Source organism: Bidens hawaiensis, unplaced genomic scaffold (assembly GCF_021521415.1).
Source record: "Bidens hawaiensis isolate Kalapana, Puna unplaced genomic scaffold, B.hawaiensis_p1.1 tig00008219_1, whole genome shotgun sequence".
NCBI lineage: Eukaryota > Viridiplantae > Streptophyta > Magnoliopsida > Asterales > Asteraceae > Bidens > Bidens hawaiensis.
This window is the reverse complement of record NW_027491584.1, coordinates 988763-990462: the sequence shown is the minus strand read 5'-3', so window position 1 is coordinate 990462 and position 1700 is coordinate 988763. Positions and strand designations below refer to the sequence as shown.

The window sequence follows — 1700 nt, the reverse complement described above, 5'->3', positions numbered from 1 at the left end:
AAAAGAATCACTTAAGAGTTTCAGTTATTCATTCTCCCTCCATCTCAAGTTAAGCATCATCATTTATACCCTTTTTCTCTCTCCATTTTTACAAGTTAAGTATCATGTGTGTGTTGGAAAGAAAAAGTAAACACTTGGTTGCAAGAAACTTAGACATAAAATTCCCACCTTTTTGCATACTATATAAATCCCATAGCAAGTTGTCAAGATCTATGTAAAAATGGCTAATGCTACAACCCCGCCCAGCCCAACACGGTTCAAGCTCTTGAAGGTCATCCTAATAGTCTTGTTTGCAATCGTAGTCCTTGTCGTTCTAACCATCCTCATAATTTGGCTAACCATCAAGCCCAAAAAGCTAGTCTACTACATTGATAATGGTTCTATCCACAACTACAATTTATCAAATGCTAATCACCTAAATGCAACCTATAACTTCATCCTCATTGCACACAACCCTAACAAGAGAGTTTCTATTTACAACGATAAAGTTGATGTTGATGTTTTGTACGTTGAAGAAACTATTGCCAAAGGGAATATTGATCCGTTTTACCAGCAAAAAAGAAGCACAACAAGTTTTAAGTTGGATCTCGCGTCACATGACGTGCCCTTGCCTGATCATATTGCACGAGATCTAAAAGTGGAGAGGTCCTTAGGTCGAGTCGAGTTGGATGTGAAGTTGAAGGCTAGAGTAAGGTTCAAGGTGGGGGTGTGGAAATCAAGACACTACCACATGAAAGTGTCATGTGAACATATTATACTTCATTTTTCCTCTTCCTCAAAGGTCTTTCAAAGGACCAAGTGTGATGTTGATTTTTGATTTTAGTGTTGGTTTGTGTTTTCTTGAACATGAAGGTCTGTTTTGCTATTTCTTTGTGTATTTGGTTGAATTTAAGTATTATATATTGTAATTTGATATGTGATATATGTACTTCAAATAATTAAATGTTTATATATTATTATCTATCATCATTTTTTACTTGTTTGCATTTAGTATCCTTGCTTTAAATGCTATGATTCGGTTGTAGCATGTAAGCATTGTTCATTTGTTCTAACCTAGACGTCTGTAAGAGACTTTATTTATATAACATCTCTGATAAGCGGTTACTTGAAACAAGTTTAATAATATTGAATATAATAAACTCAACAACACGAAATACACAACATGACACAGTTAACATGATCACTTAAACTGATTATACACGTTCATAAATGCGTTAGGTGGAATGTATCTCTATAAAAACATTTTTAATCTTGTCCTTAACATATCAATTGTTTGTGACACAAACATGATTATATCCTCCAATAATTTTCTACTTAAATCGAGTCAACTAGTGTTACCGAATCGTATCATAAATTACCAACTCTATATGAAACATCTAATCATCAAAATCAATTCCTTTACACTTAAAGTGATTCGAACTCGTAAATTTTGTCTTTATCAATAAAAAAGATTGTAAACTTCTTTAAAGTGATTTCCGTGTACAATCTGATGTGGCGCGCCTAAATAAGGCTCTAAATCATATGACATTTACTATAATTCATTTATTAAACATGAACATGTCGAACATATCGTGCTAAACAAATTGAACTCGACATGATACATTTAACACGATTAACGAATGTTCACGAACCTGAACATGACACGTTTTACGGTGTCATTTTCTTAAACAATAATACAGACACGTTCAATAAGCGGGTTA

The 1700-nt window shown here is 33.4% G+C and overlaps 1 protein-coding gene across 1 annotated transcript; it reads left to right on the top strand.

The window, feature by feature from the left end:
• Positions 1-220: 220 nt before the first annotated feature.
• Positions 221-946, top strand: LOC143637351 (uncharacterized protein At1g08160-like). Its single transcript, XM_077104758.1, has one exon. It carries the CDS (start codon positions 221-223, stop codon positions 815-817), a length of 597 nt encoding a protein of 198 aa, XP_076960873.1. The 3' UTR covers positions 818-946.
• Positions 947-1700: the final 754 nt, after the last annotated feature.